Raw genomic sequence first — 19,833 nt, 5'->3', positions numbered from 1 at the left:
AAGTTAAAAGGTTTGTTAGTTTAATATATTCAAATGATTTCCATGACCACAGTTTACCTAAATGCAAAACAATCATACAAAAATACATCAACACAACTATACACATATATTAGAAGATCTCTATCCTGAACATAGGAAAATTCACATATGTGAATATTCTTCTGTGCAGTTTTAATGTCCTCCAGTCTTGCCATGGTCTTGCACAGTATTGCATCTTTTGAGTGAGTTTAATCTTTTCAGTGCTGTGTCCCCTGGCAGGACATCGGTGGTTATACGGGGTATCCATATTTGCTGTCGTATCTGAGCGGAGGCCTGTGATCAGACGCAAGCATGCTTGCTTCCCTTTGGACCCTGCTGTGTTCGGTGTGGGTACTGCTGCGACCGGATACGGCCCGTGTGACATCGGCTTTGCCCACAGAGCTGTAATGGATCCCCGAATGGACACGATAATTCAGTACAGAACGGAAGCTGGAGTTACGGCTTCCCGGGCGACTCTCCGGAGCTGCAGCGTCCTCCCTAAAATACGGTAGAGGAAAGGAACACGTCACTTGATGTTATCCAAATTTATATTTACAGTATAGCCGAAGTAGAAAGAGGTCACATACATATATCTGGGACTAATCCAGTTGAGATAATCATTATTGGGTGTGGTTGTGATTCATGAATAACCAGTATAGCTGATTAGTCAGAAGGGTTTTTACCCATGATTTGTTGTGAAACATTCTTCGACTATGATCTACTTCCGCTGCCGAAGGGATGGGAAGGGACAGTATGCCAGTGTTGAGCTCATTCAAACCGCTCAGGCTTTTGAGCCAAAACGACTTTGAATGGGATCAAAGTCCCCCCCCCAAAAAAAGTTCAGTTTATTGTAAAAAAAAATATGATCAGTAAGTCATGGCAGCTTATGTTTTTACATTATACAATTACAATTTATTTTGATAAGTAATATGAAATTCAACTTTGAATGTTTAATGTAATTAGAGTTGAGATGACTTGTACAATCACGTTGATTATGCTTACATTACAAGTAGCAACTGAACTTAAGTTTTTAGGTTGAAATGGGTAGAAATGTTTTATGTTGTTCAAACAAAAATATAAGATTAGTGCCCCAAAGTTGTTGCGCTTTGGTGATTTTCAAATATGTAAATTAGCCGGTGTGATACAGAACAAAGGAGGTTTTTTTGTTATTAGTTTTTAACAAAATATTAATTTGTCAACACAACTAACGAGTTTTTGCATTTCAGGAGATATGGAATATATGTCCATCAACCTTTTGCGAAAATGATGTTTCAAATACAATATGCATCTTTAAAAGTGATTCTGTTTAGCAGAACTTACATACACTAAACTTTACAGTCTCATTCCCATCTTTATTTGCATATTTAAAAATAAGATTTCAGATACAAAACAGTTGTCTTAATGTACTGCGATTAATCAACTGGTGAAGTATGGTGATATCTATTAGTTTAAATTTGTCCCTATTCACCTGTGATGTCTTGCCTTAATATTCTGGACTTGAGACAGCAAAGGCATTAATAATGCATGTTCTCACTTTGGCTTATAATTAAAAAGTATATATAACTGGACCTTCTGGTGAAAACGACATATGGTCAGATATGGTGACATAAGCCAGGCTTCTCCAATCACCCTCCCCTGCAAGCTCTCGTTCATCTGCCTCCATTTTTAAATGCAACGCCCACATTTCAACATTCAATCAATCACCAATGCATGCAGACAAAAAATATAATTATTCTGGACAAGAATTATTTTCATAATTTTATCAAGTATTTCCCTTGTTTTAGTTAAATCGTGGCCACAATATAAATTGTTTAAAATTATAGCCACGATTTAACTGTTGGAATTAATTCTTAATTTGGGGCCATTACTTCAGTTTCATTGCAACTTATAATAAACCAGCAATATCTCACCTGATCTCATTGGCAACCTCTTTTTCATAGCGTCGCTTGTTGCAACAGCAAATCAGGAGCCAGATTAGCAAAAGGAGGAGGAGCAGCAACAGCAATGCACCAATCACAGCTCCAGCAATCACTCCCGCTTTATTGGTTGCTAGAGATAAAAGATTTAGATAAAAGACAGATTATGTAGTGGCTCACGCTTAACCTGAAAAACAATTAATCTGAAGTTTCACAAAATATTCAGTTTTACGAAATCATCTGGAGAATAAATAGGTTTATGAAAATAACATGTTGGCACAAAATCCTCTATTGAGCAAGTCTGCATATTTCATGCAAGGACATACTGCATAATGGCCTCAATAAACAGATATGCTACTGCAGTTCAGGGGGGGATTTAGTGATTTGGGGGCCCCAGGCAAAACACAGGAATGGGGCCCTATACAATGTCACACATTTACAACCTTCTTGCCACTTTTCAGTGTCTATACCACAGTAGCTGTTTTTAAGGATGTTTTTAGGATGGTGGAAAACTGACAGGAAAGTTGAGGTTTCTCCCAGGGTTTTTGCTTTTTCTCCACTTCTGACACCTTGTGAAGTTTTTCGTTCCTTGCCTTTGGCATACTTGCTGGGGTTTACAGATAAACATACTAAGACATCATTTTCTTTTAATTGAACTTCCAAATGAGGACCTTCTGGAATTTGAGGCATTATTATTGCAATATTTTTCAGTAAAGATGCTTGGAAATATTGTCCATTGTGAAGAGCGCTACATAAGTAAATTTGACTTCAGGGGGGGAACAGGACCGGGACATGTCATATCGTTTCAACATGTCAAGCTCAGACCGGTCTAGCTCTTTTTGAACTAAAAAAAAAACAAAAAACCTTGTCCTGTGCAATCAGGTCCTTTAAACTGCTCTGATGAAAGGAACATCTCCCATTACAAAAGTTGCATATGGGCCAGGGGGCTTTGTAGGGCCCTATGAAATCCGTTTTATTTTTCCCAAATTAGCCTAAGTTTTATTTTTTTTCCAAAATCCTTTTTTCCGTTTGAATTTTTCTGGATGATAATATTAAATTTTTAACAAAAAACATGTCTAATTAATTAAAATCATGAAACTTGTTTAATTTAACAGCAATTTAGGCCTATTAAATGTTTAACAAAAATTACATTCTTAGGGCCCAAATTCTGCGCTTTCTTTTTTTATTTAAATTTTTCAGTATTCCATTTTAATTGTTTAATCAAAAACATATCTAATTAATTCAATTCATAAAAACAACTTAATTTATTAATTTGTATACAATAATAGGGCCCTATGAAATTTTTTTTTTATTTACTTATTTTTTTGAAATTCTGTGTTGTGTATTTTCATTTTTCTGGTAATCAAATGAAGGCGAAAACATTAATCTATCTTTTATTCCAATGAAAATTAAACAAACCCTTTAATTTTTGTACATTCAAAATGCTACACGAGAAGTTTACTGTGTAACGAGCAGTGTCACGGAATTAGTCAAATATTGAATGAATAAATCAAATGTTCAGATGAGTAATCACTGAAACACCTGAGTTTTGTACAGTGTGCACACTCGCTGACTGAATTCTGCACTCTCGCGAATACTCATCATAAACAACAAAGCAATTGTGCGTACCATGTAAGTAAGAAATTCGTTTCAGAGTGTAGACAGCTTCATTGAATATAATAGGAATTTTTAAAAAAGCGATAGACTGAAGTCAGTGATTGATAATGTAAATGTTCTTTGTTCGCTTTCTGTATAATTCATGCGCTGTTTGAATAACCATGGACATGAAAGCTTTATAATCAGTAACTTACAATGCTTTGTATTAATTTGTGATCACATTAAATTAGGACTGCAAAACGATTAATCGCATTCAAAATAAAAGTTTGTTTACATACTATATGTGAGTGTACTCTGTATATTTATTATGTGTGTCTATATATATATATATATATATATATATATATGTATATATAGATATATATATATATGTATATATAGATATACATACACACATACATGTATATATATAAAAAAAAGTTAGATTTATACATAAAATATTTATAATATAAATTATAAACAAGTATAAATACATTTACATACACATTTTTTTTACATGTGTGCGTATTTGTATATACATAATAAATATACACAGTGCACACACATATAGTATGTAAACAAACTTTTACTTTGAATGCGATTAATCGCAATTAATCGTTTTGCATCCCTACATTAAATACAAATTCAGTGATATGACACCAATATCTGGCACTTAAAGACTAAAAAGACAGGTTTATGGTCTGATTACACTAAAATTAGGCTACTTTAGCCCTACCCTGGAGTTGGTTCACAGGTTTAATTCTGTAAAAAACATGTCTAATTAATTAAAATCATGAAACTTGTTTAATTTAACAGCAATTTAGGCCTATTAAAAGTTTAACAAAAATTACATTCTTAGGGCCCAAATTCTGCGCTTTTTTTTTCTTTCTGTATTCCATTTTAATGGTTTAATCAAAAACATATCTAATTAATTCAATTCATAAAAACAACTTAATTTATTAATTTGTATACAATAATAGGGCCCTATGAAATTTTTTTTTTATTTACTTATTTTTTTGAAATTCTGTGTTGTGTATTTTCATTTTTCTGGTAATCAAATGAAGGCGAAAACATTAATCTATCTTTTATTCCAATGAAAATTAAACAAACCCTTTAATTTTTGTACATTCAAAATGCTACACGAGAAGTTTACTGTGTAACGAGCAGTGTCACGGAATTAGTCAAATATTGAATGAATAAATCAAATGTTCAGATGAGTAATCACTGAAACACCTGAGTTTTGTACAGTGTGCACACTCGCTGACTGAATTCTGCACTCTCGCGAATACTCATCATAAACAACAAAGCAATTGTGCGTACCATGTAAGTAAGAAATTCGTTTCAGAGTGTAGACAGCTTCATTGAATATAATAGGAATTTTTAAAAAAGCGATAGACTGAAGTCAGTGATTGATAATGTAAATGTTCTTTGTTCGCTTTCTGTATAATTCATGCGCTGTTTGAATAACCATGGACATGAAAGCTTTATAATCAGTAACTTACAATGCTTTGTATTAATTTGTGATCACATTAAATTAGGACTGCAAAACGATTAATCGCATTCAAAATAAAAGTTTGTTTACATACTATATGTGAGTGTACTCTGTATATTTATTATGTGTGTCTATATATATATATATATATATATATATATATGTATATATAGATATATATATATATGTATATATAGATATACATACACACATACATGTATATATATAAAAAAAAGTTAGATTTATACATAAAATATTTATAATATAAATTATAAACAAGTATAAATACATTTACATACACATTTTTTTTACATGTGTGCGTATTTGTATATACATAATAAATATACACAGTGCACACACATATAGTATGTAAACAAACTTTTACTTTGAATGCGATTAATCGCAATTAATCGTTTTGCATCCCTACATTAAATACAAATTCAGTGATATGACACCAATATCTGGCACTTAAAGACTAAAAAGACAGGTTTATGGTCTGATTACACTAAAATTAGGCTACTTTAGCCCTACCCTGGAGTTGGTTCACAGGTTTAATTCTGTCTTTTGTCTTTCTGTCAGAGACATGACACTCGATTTGACATGTTGTTGTCTGATGTGCTCACATTCAGTCGTTAAGTGAAGCTTAGGTGTGCTGATACATTCCGGACCCACCCATACTTACGGTTATATGCTTGAAGGGCGTATGTGCATCGTTCAGTGCCTACTTCATTGCTGACCTCACAAAGGTACCTCCCTGTGTAGCTGTCGCTGTGGTTTCTGATTAGCAGCTCTCCAGTCTGGGGATCTTCAAACAAAAGAGCCATTCAGAATGTGCAGCTATTGCGAAAGGCCCTGCAGCTTCGTTTACAGCAGATTGCACACAGAAAATCTTGTTTGGTTGCTATGAGGCTCAAATTTTTTTTTTTGTTTTCATCTAGGCTACAGCAGCTGTATTTGACTTGACAACACACAGGCCTGAAGCTACAGATCATTCAAGCGATACCAAATGCTAAACTTTCGCTTGAAGTATTTGCTGAGTAGTGTTGCACTAGACCTGCGTTCACCGGTGGGAACTCACTCTGTGTTGCGGTTGGTGGCAGGTTTCTGCTTTCTTTCGTCCATGCATATTTTAGAGGAGGTGAACCCTGGGAAGATTTGCAGCGGAGCGAAACGGTTCCGCCCTTCTCCTCGCTACCTTCCACCCAGCATTTTGGGGGCGAAAGTCGTACTGAAAGAAACCAAAAGAAAAAGAATCAGACGTCATGGATAAAATCACATTGCTGATGCATGGAGCAAACGGTTTTGTTTTGAACCTGTAACGTGTACTAGGGCTGGACAATATAGAGCATAACGTTTTTATCTCAATATTTGAGTCTCATTTTTTTAAAATGTATGATATTTGACATACATGCTTTAACCTCACATCAGGTCTGACTGCATTCTGGTGTACAGCACAAGTTTTTAACAATCTAAATGATTCCTCATAGATCAAATCAAGCCATACTAATTTTTCCCTCTTATCCAGTTTCACATAGAAATGCATCAAATTTAAGGAAGTGCAGTAAGTTGCGAATGAATGCACTTTCATGTTGACACACTGATATCTGCAAATCGCAAGACAAGGAAGGACTGTGAAATTTGTGTCACACTGTTTAGAAAACTTAATGGCCACAGTGCTGCCTAATTTTATGTTGTCAGCAAAACAGTCACAAATAATGTGAATAGTCAATATATTGTTATTATAGTTAACTAAAACCATAAAAATATATTTAGTTAAAATAAAATAAACGTTAACTCAAATATAATAAAATTAGTGCTGTCAAACGATTAATCGCGATTAATCGCATCCAAAATAAAAGTTTTTGTTTGCATAATATATGTGTGTGTTCTGTGTATATTTATTATGTATATATATATATATATACAGTATAAATACACACACCCATATAGTATATATATTGAAAATAATTGCATGTATTTACATGTCTATATTTATATTCATATAATTTATATTTAAAAAAATATGTAATATACTTAATATATAAACATAACATATTCTTCTGAAATATATACATGCATGTTTGTGTGTATGTATATACATAAATATACACAGCACACATACATATATTATTTAAACAAAAACTTTTATTTTGGATGCGATTAATCACGATTAATCGTTTGACAGCACTAAATAAAATAATACAACTTTGAAATAAATAAATATTTATATATTTCAGTTAGCTGCCAGGGCAACATTTCTCATTTTCATTTAGTTTAACTTTATGCGGTAAATAAACTAAAATGTAAGTAAACTTGTACAGCGTTTATTAATATTTAGTTAATAATTAGTTAATGCACTGTGAACTAACAATGAACATCTGTATGTTTATTAACTAACGTTAGTGAAGATTAGTAAATACAGTAACAGATGTATTGCTCATGGTTAGTTCATGTTAGTTTATACAATAACTAATGTTTAACTAATGAACCTTATTGTAAAGTGTTACCGTAAAAATAAATAAAAACTAGACATATTAAAAGATATAGACATTTAAAAAAATTCCAAACTAATTCAGAAAATATAAAAATAAATGAAATATAAATGAAAACTATAAAAGTATCATTATTATTTTTTGTTGTCATTCTAAATTGTTTGTTAACTGGGAATAAAAACTTGGCAAAAACTAATAAAAACTATGGCTGTAAAACTATTCATTAAAAATGATCATTCACCCCCGTGTGTGTGTGTGTGGGGGGGGCTGGTTGGTGGGAGTGTCGCGGGGGGGATGGCAGACAGAATCGAATGTGAACAAGCTAGTCTAAAAATTAAACTATATTTACACTGGACTCTTAAAAGCTGACAGCACTGAGCCAGAGTTTTACAAGAGGGTGGAATTCATTGAGTCTCTAGACAGACGAGGTGGCGGGGTTGGGCCGAGGTTAGCAGAGGAAAACAGGAGGCAGACGTGAACAAAGAGCGTCCACCCCACCTACCATTCCAGTCATGTCATCATGAGCGACTGGATGAAAGGAGCAGGCTAGGGTGGAGAGAACCGGTAAAACTGTCACAGAATGTGCAAGTCCTCACCTAGCACTACTAAAGTGACTTTCCTCGAATCAATGCCGGGTGTCTTCTTCACTTTGCACTGGTACGTGTCCGTGTCCGAGACCTTGAGGCTGGAAAAGCTGACTGTGGCATCGCCGCGGCTCGGGTCACCAACAAACTTAAAGCGACTCATCAGGTCTGGGCTTCCTAGCTCGTACTGTTTCCCTCCAGTGTAGGATAAGATCTGTCAGACAGAGAAACCCAGCTCAGTAAGTCTTATCTAATATAACAGGTCTAACCACCTGCCGTCATTAAGACGGAGCCTTACGCACGGATTTCTCAGAATCTCTACACGCATCCCAGGAAAGCCTGAGGTTAAGCGGTTTGGACAAGGTAGAAATGGGAGGAAATTACAAAATCCATCAAGATGATACGATTGATGAGGTGGAGACCGTGATCTCCATGGAGCTGGGAAAACATTACTATATTCTTGTCTTATCAAAAACAACAGATGTTACGTAAGGAAACGCTGCACAGCATGCTTTCTTTGCACCTTTCTGCCTTTATAGTTCACTTTAAATGGTCATGCAGTGTGACAAATATTCCAGTCTCTCAATTAATATGAGTATAATTTTAGTGCCATTTCCATTTAGTCCAAGTCAGTGTTATTTTAGTATGATTAAGATGCTATTAAATGTTTTAAATTAATTAATTAATTATTATTATTATTATTTTGTTATTTTAACCGAGGTCAGCATGGAATGGGAATTAACCCCGTTTTCTAAAATAAATTAGAATTTTTTCATTTTAAATTTTAATTCTAGTTGGAATTTATTAATTAAGCGGTTTTGTAATTGTATTTGTTTTTTTAAACATCTATATATTTCATTCATTATTTTTCATTATATTTTATTATATTTAAAATATTATATTTTATTTTAATTCAGTTGTATTATAATTTATATTAATTAGTAATTGAAATCTATATATAATTTATTTTAATTCGTTTATTTCAAGTATCGTTCTAAATGTAGTTAACTGTAATACCGATAGTAATGTTGTTGCACTATTAGTTTATATGAATATTTTGAATTTGTTTTTATTTTATACTTTGTGTGTTGCACTTTTGTCATTTGTATTAAATATAATACAATTATATTTATTTTTACATTGTATTATATACAATTGTATTATATATAACAATAAATTAAGAAATTAAGACATACATAAATTTTTTTTGTTAACCATTATTTTATTTTTTTATCATAATTTGTGTTTTTTTTATTTATCGAAAGTTCGTTTTAGTTAATATTGGTTTTAGTTGAAAGTAATGAAAATAACCCTCATATGAGTATATAAAAGTGGTTTAAAAATGCTATTTAAATAGATGTCGCTTCACATTGCCAGTTACCCTTATGTTTTCTGAGAAACATCTTAAGAAGTGTATTTTAAGCACATTCCGATGCTTTCGAAAGACGACGGATCTATTTTCATTTTTGCTATTGCTTAAAGATGCTAGTAACAAGCCTGAGTATCAATACAGGATGTGCTTGAATGTGCTTTAATCTCTATTCTGTATTCTCAGCACTCTCTCACCAGCTCATCTTTCTGGGTCATGTCTTGACTGACGCGTGTCCACTCGATGTCCAGGTCTCCGATATCCGCAGCATCCAAGGTGTATGTGCAGCCCAGAGTAACACTCTCCCCCTGGGCTTTCTTGACCGTCTGTGCTCCTGTGGATGTCACCTGTACGGCTAAAGCTAAAGGTTCCCAGAGAGAGAGAGCGAGACATACAGAATAATGGATTAATGATCATTCATTTTGAATTGAATTTTTCTCTCTATACATTAATACAAGTCAGTGGTTCTCAACTACATTGCTTAAAGCCAGTAAACATTTTTATTGTTCTGTCTTTAATACTTATGACTATATGGTCCATTGCATTTTATCATTTGCATTCAAAAACATTTTTCCTATCAGAACTGATCCGTTGTTACTCGCCAGTTGAGAACCCCTGCTGTAAAGCATTTTTGGCACATTGATTTAAAGAGCCCATATTCAATGCTTTGTTTGAAAGTCAAAGTTTCTTGCACAAAACAGACGCAATTTTTTTTAACCAGGGTGCTTTTGCAACACGTTCTCACTCCCAACTCGTCACATATTGACGCTTGGTTAGGACCCCTTGGCCTCCCTTTTTGATGCCATTTTTCGACGTGCAGGGTCCTCCATTGCTTTTAGTGCTGTCAAACGCGATTAATCGTATCCAAAAAAAAAGTTTTATTGCAAATAAATTCTTTAAAAATCCTACAATGTGATTTTCTGAATTTTTTTTCCTCATTTTGTCTCTCATAGTTGAGGTATACCTATGATGAAAATTACAGGCCTCTGTCATCTTTTTAAGTGGGAGAACTTGCACAGTTGGTGGCTGACTAAATACTTTTTTTCCCCACTGTATAAATTGGGAGTGAGAACGTGCTGGACATTTAACATGCAGATTAGCTCTTTTATGATTGGCTAACCTCTTTGCATGAGAGATGCGCATCAACAAAACTTCCAAGTTGTTGATTAGCCTTTTGATATTGCAGCTTAATTTCAATAATTGGTCTGAGGAAGGAGTGACATGACACCATTCATTTCAAAATAGTCCTGTTTTCCATGATATGCACTTTCAAAAACAGATCAAGAGGGGAATTTGGTATAATGAATCACGGCTGCTAATAGTGCTGTTTATTTGCACATTCTGTTCTCTCTGTGATGGAAAATCTGCTAAGTGCAATGCCAATTTCCAATCTTGCGGGTTGGTTCTGAGTGCTAAATTGTGGAAGATGATGCTGCACAGACCAAACTGTGACAGTCTGCATGCATCACTCTACCGCCGCAATCCAGGCACCATCCAATCGGCTCTTTAAATGCTGAAAGTGTACTTGACGACACGCTGAATCTGGATATACTGTATGGCTGCTTGTAACTCTCTTCTCCATTATTTGATACATTTTCTGAGCCACGATCACTAGATACTTTTTTCACCGACTAATAGCACAGCATTAGCCGCACCAAGCAGAATACTGTAGTAAATACAAAACATTCTATATTAAGCCTAAATTGCATAGAAAAGAGGCATGTTTACTCTGAAAGCAAACTTAATACTCATGGTGTTGCTAATTTTAGTGCTTGCGAAAGCAGTTTCGTGTGCTGTTTGTTTGTGAATACCACACATTTTTGTGCTTAACTTTGTCTAATGAAATATGTTCTAAGAAGAAGCATTTTTATTGTTTCCATTAGGTTATAAAATCATTATTTCGGAATGTTTTCTCAATATTCTGAATATACAGATTTAAATTTTTTTTAAAGAGAACATTCTATTTGATTATTTTCCAAACATTATGGAAGTATTACTTCTCCGAAACAAGTCGCAACACTAACAAAAAAAAACAGACGAATGTCTAACTAAAACGTTTCTTACACACACACACACACACACACTTACCATGAACGATGTATAAATAATGTTTTTGTGTTAACAGCAGTGGTGTAATATAACGAAGTAATAATACTTCGTTACAGTACTTAAGTATTTTTTGGGAGTATCTGTACTTTATTTGAGTTTTTATATTTCAGTCAACTTTTACTTTTACTCCACTACATTTCCTAATTAAAATGTATACTTTTACTCCGATACATTTCCCCGAAGCATATTCGTTACTTACTACAAAAAAGTCAGAAATAGTCAATATAGTTAGTTTGACGAATCAGTGGTCTGCCGTCTGCAAGTTAGACTCCTAAAAACACCTTTGCTCATGTGCAAACAAGTGCGCGCACAACTGCGGATGATTTCATTTTCCACTCAAGTCGAGGCTGGGGTGTGCGATATACAGCATCGTCTGCGATAATATGGTAAGTGTTGTTGTAATGATGTGCGATCTGACATTATCAAGTAGGCTATATCACCAAATCACACACGGAGTGCACGCACGTTGATTTATTAGTCTATTAAAACTCAAAAATCAAGGCATTCTAAATTGTAGACTGCAAAAATTCTTCTGTATGCTTTTTATATTTATATTATATATATAATATTATATATTATATATCTGATTATTATAATTTAATATAGTTAACTTAATCCATATCACACAAAGAGTACCATTTTTCTGCAGATATCAGCATGAACACATTTATAATCATTTTATACAAGTTCAGTAAAGCAATAATTGACTTACATTTTAGACATAATATTGCTTGTTTTTGCTCAATTTTGCCAACGAAAATAGTTCCAAACAAAGATCACAGCACTGTTTGGCGTCTCTGAGCAATGGACGGTGTTTATTATTGAATGAATCAGCTTTTTGAACAAATCGATTGAATAAATGATTCAGTGATTCACTCATTAACACAGTCAAATGCTTTGTTCCTGAATGAATCAGCCGTTTGAATGAAGTCGGTTGAATCTCAATGACTCACTCATTAACAGTCACTTGCTGACACCTACTGGCGGTTTTAATTTCACATTTCGACAATTTTTTCCATGTTTTAAATTATTTCAAATATCAGTATTCAACGTTTTATGTTAAAAACAAAACATTAGGCCTATCTGTAACTGCAGATTAAATGCATCCATGTTCCCTCTGAGATACATAAACTGTGTAAATACATCTAAATGCTATTTCAGATGCAGATTCCAGAAAAGTTTTCTTATGTTGGAATGAAAGACACTAAGTACCAGATGAAGTGCTTCTTATTCTTACCCAAAAATACAAAATGGAAGAAAGAGTTAAAACTGAACACCATCTTGCTACTCAAACTGTGCATGAACATATATATATATATATATATGTATATATATTTGTTTGCTTATTTTCCATTTTGCATTTACTTTTACTTTCCATACTTAAGTACGTTTAAGATTTAAAAAATACTTTTCATACTTAAGTACTATAAATATCACATACTTTAGACTTTTACTCAAGTAATATTCTAAACGGTGACTTCTACCAAAGTCATTTTCTGGTAAGATATCTGTACTTTTACTTGAGTATGGCTTTCAGGTACTTTATACACCACTTGTTAACAGTTTGAGAACATTCGTAGCTAACAAAAATATGTTTTACCAACGTTGTGCTAATGTTCTAAATACGAATGAAAGGAACTTTTGATTTTGATTTTTCTTTTATTTTGTTCTCTGAACATTCTGAAACAAGTAGCAACATTAAAAAAAATGTTAGACGAATGTCTAGCTAAAACATTTCTGAAAATAAAAACATTCCGTGAATGATGTATGTTTTTGTGCTAACATTTTCAGAACATTCCCAGTTAACAAAATATATTTAAGAAATTTTGCTAACATTTTCGATTATGAAAATGTTATTTCTAAATGTTCTCACAATGATTAAAACATCCAGTTTATAAAAAAAAAAATAAAAAATGCTTTAAACATTTTTTTTTCTTGGTTATGTGATCGAGGGGAACATTCAATTTGATCATTTTGTGAACATTATTGGAACTTTTGCATGTTCTCTGAACCTTCTGAAGTTAAGAAGTAACATTTAAAAAACGTTAGATGAATGTCCAACTAAGACATTTCAGGAAAAAAAAAACTTGTGCAAGTTTTTTAGCATTATTAAAGCGAATGTTAAGTTAATATTAGTGGAGGAACGTTTGTTCATAATTTTGAGAGAACCTTGCCAGTCCGTTTGCCAAAGTTCTGAGAATGTTATGTATTTAAAATTGGACAAAAGGCCACCGCTGTCAAGGTCACACTAATGTTACCAAACAACAGCTGTTTACTGTCATCAGAAACTGACTGGCTGAATGAAAAGACACGATGCCTGAAACAGCAATTAGATGATCTCCACAGTCCTCAGATTCTCCTTTCAGTCTTTGTGTCTCAAAATCACCAAAACTGCTTTGAGTACAGATGGGCAGTCTTTGCTATGGGAGTCTGCTATTTATTTATTTTTTGGGGAGAAATGCTACAGATCGTAGCGTTCGTCTTGTTCTTAGCACCATCAAAACAACAGAACATGTCAGTCGACTGTGTCATTCCTGTTATTATTGCACATTCACACAAAACACAGGGAGTGTCTGTGTGATTTATGGATCGTCTCTCTCAGCTGGAATAAAGACAGTACAAGCATGAATGTGTTGAGCAACACGCTGGGTTAAAACCCTGAGAGCATGTATGGTCAAAAACAAAAATCACACTTTCTTGCTCTATAATTTCTGTGCATTTAATACGCTGCGAGTCACGCTCACAGATAATGAATGACCGTATTGTTTTATGCACACTACATCTGCTGCTTTTTAAAATCTGAAATGCACATGCAAGCGCATTGAAGTGAATCTCAGATCCAGTAATATTCAGCGCTAGAATTTGCATAAAGTAGAGTGGGAGGCCAGTGCAACTTCTTAATATGCAGGGTTAATTTATGCATAACATGGTCACACTTAGACTGCCATAGAAACTCGATACAGCCCACACAAAGTGAAGAGAAAAGTGACCTTTAACACAGAAAGCCCTCAAAGAGACTGTTAGATAAATGAATAAAAGTAATATTTTACACACCTGCATGATTTAGACATACTGCAGTGATGTATAATGCAGCCAAAGGTAAGGGGGAGTTAAACCAGAACTTGCTCATAGCCAGATGTCAGCTTCTCTCACAGAAAACCTGGGGGGAAAAAGCACAGACTGTCATTGGCCCTCGCTGACTGGACACCTCATTTGCAAGCGTGAATCATCTGATTCTGATAAGGTGCTCTCATATGGCAAATTCAAATGTCATTTTAGCTGAAATGAGAAAGTCTTGAGTTTCGATTCAAAAATGCAAAAACGAATCATCTATCCAGTGAGTGACATGACATGTGGCCAAGTATGGTGACCCATACTCGGAATTAGTGCTCTGCATTTAACCCATCCAAAGTGCGCACACACACAGTGAACACACACCCGGAGCGCTTGGCAGCCATTTATGCTGCGGCGCCCGGGGAGCAGTTGGGGGTTCGGTGCCTTGCTCAAGGTCACCTCAGTCGTGGTATTGAAGGTGGGAGAGAGCGCTGTACATTCCCCCCCCCCCCCTACAACCCCTGCCGGTACGAGACTCGAACCCACAACCTTTGGGTTATGAGTTCGACTCTCTAACCATTAGGCCACGACTTCCCCATCCATCTAGCTAGCTAGCTAGCTAGCTAGCTATCTATCTATCTATCGATCTATCTATATTTCAACGAGAAATCTCTCTATATATGATATGATTAAAGTGAAATATATATATATATGATAGACAAGAAATATTTAAAATATATTGTCTATTTTTTATGCTGCGGCGCCCGGGGAGCAGTTGGGGGTTCGGTGCCTTGCTCAAGGGCACCTCAGTCGTGGTATTGAAGGTGGGAGAGAGCGCTGTACATTCACTCCCCCCACCTACAATCCCTGCCGGTACGAGACTCGAACCCACAACCTTTGGGTTATGAGTTCGACTCTCTAACCATTAGGCCACGACTTCCCCATCTAGCTATCTATCTATCTATCTATCGATCTATCTATCTATCTATATTTCAACGAGAAATCTCTCTCTATATATATGATTAAAGTGAAATATATATATATATATATGATAGACAAGAAATATTTAAAATATATTGTCTATTTTATGAGAAAAAAATTCGATATATAATTACTATATGTATATAACATTTCAATTTTAATATTTTTTCTTGCCTATTTTATAAAAGCAAAAATATCTAAAAGCATGTAAATAAAATATAACTATACATCAATATAAAAAATATAATGGTACCTAAATTATTTTTTAAAGTGACATTTAGCACATTTCAAAATTCACTATAAATAATTTAAAACCGCAAAAGTCCACTATCAATTGACAAGTGTGGTAGAATATTTTGACCAGATGGGCAAATCCAAATCCTAACATCTCAAACACTGTCTGGCTGATATTTCTGCCTATACTATTTGCATGCATGTATAAAATGCAAATCCCTCAAGAGAATGGCAGTTCATACAGTATATGACTCAAACATTATAATGAGGTAGAGATAGAGTTGTCAGAAAGAAAGGACTCTCAAACAACAGAAACTGTGAATCTTATCTTTGTGTCTATAAATCATTTAAGGAACAAATCATGTGCCAATGTAGATGCCAATAAAACACACAGTAATTAAACCTTAAGGAAGTGAATAGAGCTTAAACATGTACTGTACTGTACTGTACTGTACTGTACACACACACACACAATGAAATCAGACTGCTTTTAATTCAGTAAGTCTTATTTGAGCACTTGCTTACTGACGGTCTACAGTAATCATTTCAGTCTCATAAGAAATTAAATGAGCAAGAAAAACTAATTAATGGAGGTCAGAGCAGGCAAGAATTTCATTTCTGTTAGCTTTTATAAAGAGCAAAGTCCAAACTGCAGTCCCTCCTATCACAACAGGCTCCAGTTCTTTTGTTAACATACAGCTTACGTAAACTCAAAAAAAGGATTCCTGCGAAAAATAAAATAAAATTACCTCTTAACGGAACAACCAAATGCAGAGCAATCCAACAAACTCAGCAGTGCTATGAGGTGTTTTCTTTGCTAGTTCCTCTATTCAACTCTCACTCTCACCTGAAGCAGGTAAACAGGTGTTTCCTCTAAGGCTCCGCCCCCTCACAGCATTCCACCAATCACAGCTCGAGAGTCACAAACTCAGGGAAACTTGCTGCTGACCAGCCCATGTACACATGACATGTTTGATTTGTGATTCATTGCTTCTGTGTAGGAATTTGAGCTTTCGTTTCAGTGAATGTTTCCACTTGGATTATCTAATGTGAAATGTGTTCAAAGAATCACAGTAAGTAAATGGATCAAATCAGCCATTTTGGCTCAAACCATGTGATTGATTCAAACACAGTACGTTCACAGTAAAGCAGTGCTTTTCATCTGGATTAAAAACAATGGTAATTTCAAATAATACAATATAACTAGCTTTATAGTCATCCATAGTTAGGATATCATAAACATTGACATTTAAAAGGGCAGATTCACATATTTTTCTTGCTGGTTTTGAAACTGAAGGCCCTGCGTCCAGCCACGCATGGCGTTTTGGTGCAAATATACCTGCCATTTGATAAGATGACTAATACTAATTCCATATTAGTGCTTGTCCTGTGTGTTAACTTGATAAATCATACTCACTGTTTCTGGATTTACAAAACTGTGTAATTTCAATACAATTCATGTTATGTTTTTAAGGATAATTTTGTTTACAATTTAGGCACTTTTCTAATGCAAAACCAATTGAGAACCATCTTATGTCACACGTGTTGCACATTGTATGATTGCTTGAGATTATTTGTATTAGTTTTATTCACATTTATTTTTATATTAGGCCCAATAGGCCAATATGTGTCTGTTTATTTTGGAATTGAACAGAGGCTGAAGTGCAAATGTAAACACTGCAGTGTTATTTCACGGGGGAATCAGATTGTTTGCTCGGCTCTGCTCAGACACTAATTATCACTACAAAACATGTACAATGATTCTCCTTGAAGTCACTGTAGGTTATGGATGTGTGTACACAGACTCAGATGAAGTCTTCTGTCAGTCAGCAGCTCTTTTGATCATCGACGCCTCCTCAAACTCTCACAGCTACACACAGAGCCGTGGATATGCTGATATGATCACCCTGGCAACATCACGAACCACTGAGGGCAAAACACCAGGTTAGTGTAAATGTGTGCACAATTCAGAGTTTAGGAATCGGGTTTCATTCATGAGTGTGAATTGAATAATTTTTTGCAGGGTTTTGTCTGTGCGCTCTTTTGAATTTAGGGGTCAGACTTTAGGAATCAGGTCGCCGTATGAATTTGAATTGAATTTCAAATTCAAAGTACCACAGGACAGAGAGAGTACCATGGTATAGGGTACCATGTCAAAATTTGATTGATGACCCCTTATAAAATATATCCATTTAAAAATTCCACAGATTCCTAAAGATTTTGCAAACTGTGTGTCCATAAACGGTAAAACAAGTCAAGACGGGTACAAAGTATTTATGTATTGTTAATTTTAGAAGCGGTAACATTTTTAAAACAATGTGTCAGACATACTCGTGAGCATTAAACAATACCATACAGCAGTTGTTAATATGTAAAACATTTGACATCTTGTAACATTACAGTTTAAACAGTTTATTACTGATACAAGTTTTTAGTAAAAAAAAGAAAGAAAAAGAGCCAAGTATCTTACGCTGTGCCGTGATATACATCCTCAAGGGCCAGTGACACAAAATTGAAAGAGCTTAGATCTTATGCGTAAAACCACACACATATGCGCAGATGTTGTTAAATGTCTAATCATGATGAAAGAAAAATGTTTTATATCATGCTGCTGTACATTTAATTTGTACAAAATGTCAATAGAGCATTTAGGGTAATTAAATGTTTTTCTACCATGGTCCATAAAATGACATTTATTTTATTAAAATTTATTTAAAGGGGTCATATGATGCGATTTCAGTTTCTCTTTGAAGTGATACAAGCTCTTGGTGCATGAAGAATATCTGTGAAGTTGCAAAGACTAAAGTCTCAAATCCAAAGAGATATTCTTTATAAAAGTTAAGAGTCAACCACGCCTACCTAAAACGGCTCGTTCTAACACGCCCCCACATGTCTACGTCACTATGTGGGAAGATTTGCATAACGCCGCCCAAATGTTCACGCAAAGAAAGAAGGCGTAACTTTTATTCTCGCTGTAGTATTGTTGCTGCCGCCATGTCGTGAAGACACTGTGTGTTTTGTTGTGAAAGCAAAACTACTTTGTTTGGCCTTCCAAAAGACAACGATATCCGCTTTCTCATGCCTAGAGCTGATCCGTGCTGGTCGCTGAGGAAATACATCAACTTCGCGCTGTGGATCGCCAGATCGGCTTTCACCGTGGACGAAGCGGAGTCCAGCCCGGGGTCGTCACATGTGGTTGCTGCAAGCCCGCTGGCCGCTCCAATCACAAATGTAGACATGGTTTTATGTTTACGCGATGCAACGCGTAAAAAGACTGTATATGTCATTATAATCCATAATTATGTCCCCACTGGAAGCATCAAATGCCTCATTTATTATGGGTTTTAATGTTTTTGTCTCGTCGCTCCGACCGGACAGTGCATCACAGTATAGGGGCATAACATTTCCGTCACACGCTTGAGGTATCCGGCCAATCACAATGCACTGGATAGCTGGCCAATCACAGCACACCTCGCTTTTCAGACCGATGAGCTTTGTAAAAATCTACGCGTTTCAGAAAGGCGGGGCATAGTCTCGCGTAGCCAGACCTTCAGAGTGTAAAAGTCTTGGACGTATTTGAAAGATTCTGTGCCGCAAACTTTAAATTTCACATACTTTTGAAAATCAAGCGTTTAGACTGTATATGTCATTATAATCCATAATTATGTCCCCACTGGAAGCATCAAATGCCTCATTTATTATGGGTTTTAATGTTTTTGTCTCGTCGCTCCGACCGGACAGTGCATCACAGTATAGGGGCATAACATTTCCGTCACACGCTTGAGGTATCCGGCCAATCACAATGCACTGGATAGCTGGCCAATCACAGCACACCTCGCTTTTCAGACCGATGAGCTTTGTAAAAATCTACGCGTTTCAGAAAGGCGGGGCATAGTCTCGCGTAGCCAGACCTTCAGAGTGTAAAAGTCTTGGACGTATTTGAAAGATTCTGTGCCGCAAACTTTAAATTTCACATACTTTTGAAAAT

General features: G+C 35.0%; 1 protein-coding gene across 1 annotated transcript; it reads right to left on the bottom strand.

The window, feature by feature from the left end:
- Window positions 1-215: 215 nt before the first annotated feature.
- On the bottom strand, window positions 216-16,690 carry LOC107552198 (coxsackievirus and adenovirus receptor homolog). Its single transcript, XM_016234045.1, has 8 exons — window positions 16,595-16,690; window positions 14,631-14,736; window positions 9,665-9,828; window positions 8,111-8,312; window positions 6,101-6,250; window positions 5,705-5,827; window positions 1,929-2,067; window positions 216-516 (listed from the first exon to the last, which is right to left on the bottom strand). The coding sequence occupies exons 2-8, from the start codon at window positions 14,704-14,706 to the stop codon at window positions 270-272; spliced, it is 1,101 nt and encodes a 366-aa protein (XP_016089531.1). The 5' UTR covers window positions 14,707-14,736; window positions 16,595-16,690; the 3' UTR covers window positions 216-269.
- Window positions 16,691-19,833: the final 3,143 nt, after the last annotated feature.

This window comes from Sinocyclocheilus grahami, unplaced genomic scaffold (genome assembly GCF_001515645.1).
Source record: "Sinocyclocheilus grahami isolate Dianchi unplaced genomic scaffold, SAMN03320097.WGS_v1.1 scaffold442.1, whole genome shotgun sequence".
In the NCBI taxonomy this organism is placed as follows: domain Eukaryota; kingdom Metazoa; phylum Chordata; class Actinopteri; order Cypriniformes; family Cyprinidae; genus Sinocyclocheilus; species Sinocyclocheilus grahami.
The sequence above is the reverse complement of the archived record's forward strand: the minus strand, read 5'-3'. Positions and strand labels throughout refer to the sequence as shown.

Bases quoted from the DNA above. Each gene is read 5' to 3' on its own strand.
- LOC107552198 (XM_016234045.1), bottom strand. From the start codon at position 14,706: ATGAGCAAGTTCTGGTTTAACTCCCCCTTACCTTTGGCTGCATTATAC. The intron at 5,828-6,100 runs GTGAGTTCCCAC...TTTTGTTTGAAG, and splicing joins GCCACCAACCGCAACACAGA to ATCCCCAGACTGGAGAGCTG. The intron at 517-1,928 runs GTGAGATATTGC...ACCGTATTTTAG, and splicing joins GAGGTTGCCAATGAGATCAG to GGAGGACGCTGCAGCTCCGG.